At 41.0% G+C, this 4,029-nt stretch overlaps 1 protein-coding gene across 1 annotated transcript; it reads right to left on the reverse strand.

Annotated features, from left to right (window-relative positions):
• Positions 1–330: 330 nt before the first annotated feature.
• LOC138890516 (uncharacterized) lies at positions 331–1,552 on the reverse strand. Its single transcript, XM_070173909.1, has 3 exons — positions 1,348–1,552; positions 726–1,255; positions 331–384 (listed from the first exon to the last, which is right to left on the reverse strand). Exons 1-3 carry the CDS (start codon positions 1,550–1,552, stop codon positions 331–333), a joined length of 789 nt encoding a protein of 262 aa, XP_070030010.1.
• Between the last annotated feature and the right edge of the window lie 2,477 nt (positions 1,553–4,029).

Raw genomic sequence — 4,029 nt, forward strand, 5'->3', positions numbered from 1 at the left:
ATCCCTCCTTGTGACTTTGGTGAGCTTACGATAGTCCATACACACTCTCCACCTGGTCACCGTTCTTTTAGGAATCAACTCTTTCTTGTCATTGGTGACCAACATCATGCCCCCTTTCTTCGGGACACATTGCACTGAAGAAGTCCACGAACTATCGGAAATAGGGTACACAACCCCAGCATCCAAGCACTTGATAACCTCCTTCTTGACGACCTCTTGCATGGCTACATTAAGTCTCCTTTGATGTTCAATAGATGGTTTGAAAGCTTCTTCCAAATTAATCTTGTGCATGCAAAATGCGGGGCTTATCCCCCGAATATCCATCAAAGTCTATCTAATAGCCTTCTTTTTCTTCTTTTGTAGCACCACCAAAGTGGAATCCACCTGCACTTTAGTCAAATAAGAGGAAAGAATAACCGATAAAGTAGAAAAAGGGCCATGAAATTAATACCGAAGATGTGGAGGCAATGGCTTCAACTCCAAAACGGGATGCTCCTCAATTGAAGGCTTTATTGGAGGAGTGGTTCTATTCTCAAGATCTAAGGACAATTTGCGGGGCTCATAAGTGTACGACCTCATTCCTTGCAAGGCATTCACACATTTCACATAACCCTCCATTTCTTGATTATAATTGAGCAATACGGCCTCCAAAGTATCATCAACATTCATCACGGCACTTGTTTCATCAATAATCACATCGGTCACAAAATCCACAACAAACAAACTTCATTGCTATTCAGTTGCTTCATAGATTTGCACATATGGAAAACCACCTTTTCATCACCCACCCAGAAAGTGAACTCACCAGCTTCCACATCAACAAGAGTCTTTCCCGTAACAAGGAAAGGCCGACCCAAAATAATCGGCACCTCATAGTCCACTTCACAATCAAGAATGACAAAGTCCACTAGGAGGATGAATTTGTCAACACGAACCAACACATCATCAATAATACCCAACAGTCTCTTCATGGTAAGATCCACCATTTGCAACCTCATAGATGTGGGTCTTAGTTGGCCAATCCCCAAAGTTTTGAAAACCGAGTAGGGAATCAAGTTGATACTTGCCCCAAGATCACATAAAGCTTTAGCAAGGTCAGCACTCCCAATGGTATAAGGGATTGTGAAAGCGTCGGGATCTTTCAATTTAGGAGCCATTGTGTTTACAATTGCACTCATTTGATGTGTCATCTTTTTAGTTTCACAATTCATCAACCTCTTATTTGTCACCAAGTCTTTCATGAACTTTACATAACCTGGCATTAGTGAAAGACTTTCATGAACTCTACCAAGTTATGCAAAATGGAGAGAACCAATTCCAAAAATTCATTTACATTGCATCATGAACTTTGCATAACCTGGATAGGATATGGAAGAGGAGGCCTTGGTATTGGTGCCTTAGCCTTTGGCACTACCGGTTCCGGTATGTCAATAATGTGTTCCCTAGACGGGTTCACTTCTTCATGAGTCTCCCCCACATTGTCATCAATATCAATTCTCACCTCATCACTAGCTTGCACTTTATTTTCTGGGATCTCATCTTGTTGTACCATTTGCTCATCATCCACAAGTTTCTTTTGACTTGAGGTTGTTGCATACCCACCTTTTCACTCCTTGTACTAATGGTCGTGGCATGTATCGTGTTGTTCCCACCCTTTGGGTTCACCACCGTATCACTTGGTAGTGCCCCCTTAGGACAAGTGTTCAAAGCTTGCGAGATTTGAACCAATTGAACTTCCAAATTGCGAATTGAAGCGTTATGAGAGGCTAGTTGAGAATCGTAGTTGGCATTCTTCTCCATCATTTGTTTGAACATGTTCTCAATTCGGCCCATCTCATTATTGGAAGAAATTGGACCTTGGGAAGGATAAGGAGGCGGGTTGCTCGGTTGTTGATACATCGGGGGCCTTTGAAAACCTGACCCCCGATTGTTGTTGTTGTTCCACCCTCCTTGGTTGTTGCCTTTCTAATACCCTTGATTATTGACAATCCAATTGCCTTGGTTATTTTGACCATTCCAATTTCCTTGACTGTTTTGATTGTTCCAATTCCCTTGGTTGTTACCACCAATCCAATTATTTTGGTTGTTTGAATTCCAATTCATTTGATTTTCTTGTGGTCATCATTGTTGTTGATTCGGGCCTTGATTGTTGTTTCTTTGCCCTTAGAAGTTGTTCACATATTTTACCCCCTCTTCTTGTTCATTATACAACTCATCTTAATCAAATCCACTATCATCTTGCACATAATTTTCGACATGGTTTGGCACTTGAGGACCTTTTTGCCTTCTCTTGTTTACCCTCATACTAACTCCCTCCATTGCATTGACTTGATTAGGACCTTGCACTTGTTAAAGTTGAGCTTTATCTAGTTGATTTATTGTGGTGGTCAACTCGGCAATTTCTTTCCCACGATCATGTAATTCTTTATGCAAGTGAATCACATTTGGATCACCTTGAGGAACGTTTGCTCTACTTTGCCATGCCGCTGAATTATCCGCCATTTCATCAAGAATCTCACAAGCTTCTGCATACGGCATTGTCATGAAATTTCCACAGGCAGGTTGGTTGACCACGCATTGATTAGTAGTATTGACCCCCCTATAAAAAGTTTGTCGAATCATAGACTCTGTCATGTCATTGTTCGGTCACTCTTTCACCATAGTACGATACCTCTCCCATATCTCATGCAAAGGCTCATTGGGTTCTTGTTTGAAAGCTAGAATCTCATCCCTAAGAGTTGTCATATGCCCGGAAGAAAAGAACTTGAAAATGAATTTCTCGGCCAATCCATCCCATGTATGGATAGAATGATTTGGCAACCTCTCTAACCAATCCAAGGCCTTTCCCCATAAAGAGAAAAGAAATAGCCTCAACCGTAAAGCACCCTCGGAGACGTTTGTTTGTTTATTCCCCTAGCAAGTGTATGAGACGTTTGCACATAGACTCATCTTAGAGAAAAGATACGCGAGTGCTTGTATGCATTTTGGTTTGGAGCCCCGGTGAAGAATCTCCATTGTTCCGACAACGTAAGCATAACATTGTGATTTGAAAGTTGCCCGCCCTAATGTGGGGCGGGACTATGGCACTTGCGTATCCTTCATTCAGTAACACCCAGTGTGGAGCTGCTCTTTGCGGATGAGGGGTGGAACGGGAACATTGTCTTGAGGCGGTCGGCCTCATCTGTTTGCTTGAGGTTCAAGAGGAACCTCTTTAACTTGATCATCTTCCACGTCCACATCTCCTATAGGCATGTTTCCAAGAGGATCATTATTGTTGAGAGCCATTGTTCAACTTTAATTTTTTCACAAAAAGATTAGTGGCTCGGAAGGAAAAGAAAACAATTCACACACAAAACCAAATATATAGCTAAATCCAAAAATTGATCTCATCCAAGTCACACCCTCTATTTGAGGTAGTGAAACGGTTGATGCAATAGTAATACCTATCTTTGAGTCAGGGTAGCTAAATTTTAGCTCCCCGACTACTGCGCTAAAAATTGATCTCGTCCAAGTCACACCCTCTATTTGAGGTAGTGAAACAGTCGATGCAATAGTAATACTCAACTTTGAGTCGGGGTCGAATTCCACAGGGAGCTATGAGACTGAGATTAGTGGTATATATTTGGACTAAGCACGTGAGGTATCTAAATTGCACTTCCACAAATATGGTTGAGTTTTACTTCTAAAATTATGCTAAATATTGCAATTCTAAAAATATTAAACTAGGAAATATTGTTTTTAGTTGGTTTTCAAATATTGTAAAAGACCTAGGACTATGACCTTCACCTAGGTGTTTGCCTAACGGGTTATGAACTTTAAGGCTTGTTTCGTTGGACAGGGTGTATTATATCTATCAATTCTCAATTACCCACTCAATACCTCTCGGTAAGAGAGTGATTTTGCCCAATTTAGCTTTCTCAAGTCCAAATGGGTAATGAACAAATCCGTTGATAAATTACTCAAGTCGGGTTTTACTATATCTAGGTTCAATCCTTTAATTGGGACTATCAATCTCTTGATTTTATCCCA

The sequence above is a fragment of the Nicotiana sylvestris genome, chromosome 4 (assembly GCF_000393655.2).
Source record: "Nicotiana sylvestris chromosome 4, ASM39365v2, whole genome shotgun sequence".
In the NCBI taxonomy this organism is placed as follows: Eukaryota; Viridiplantae; Streptophyta; class Magnoliopsida; order Solanales; family Solanaceae; genus Nicotiana; species Nicotiana sylvestris.

Coding starts and splice junctions, on each gene's coding strand:
- LOC138890516 (XM_070173909.1), bottom strand. CDS start 1,552: ATGGTACAACAAGATGAGATCCCAGAAAATAAAGTGCAAGCTAGTGAT. Junction 1,256..1,347: donor TCCTATCCAGGTTATGCAAA/GTTCATGATGCA, acceptor CACTAATGCCAG/GTTATGTAAAGTTCATGAAA. Junction 385..725: donor AGCAACTGAATAGCAATGAA/GTTTGTTTGTTG, acceptor ACTAAAGTGCAG/GTGGATTCCACTTTGGTGGT.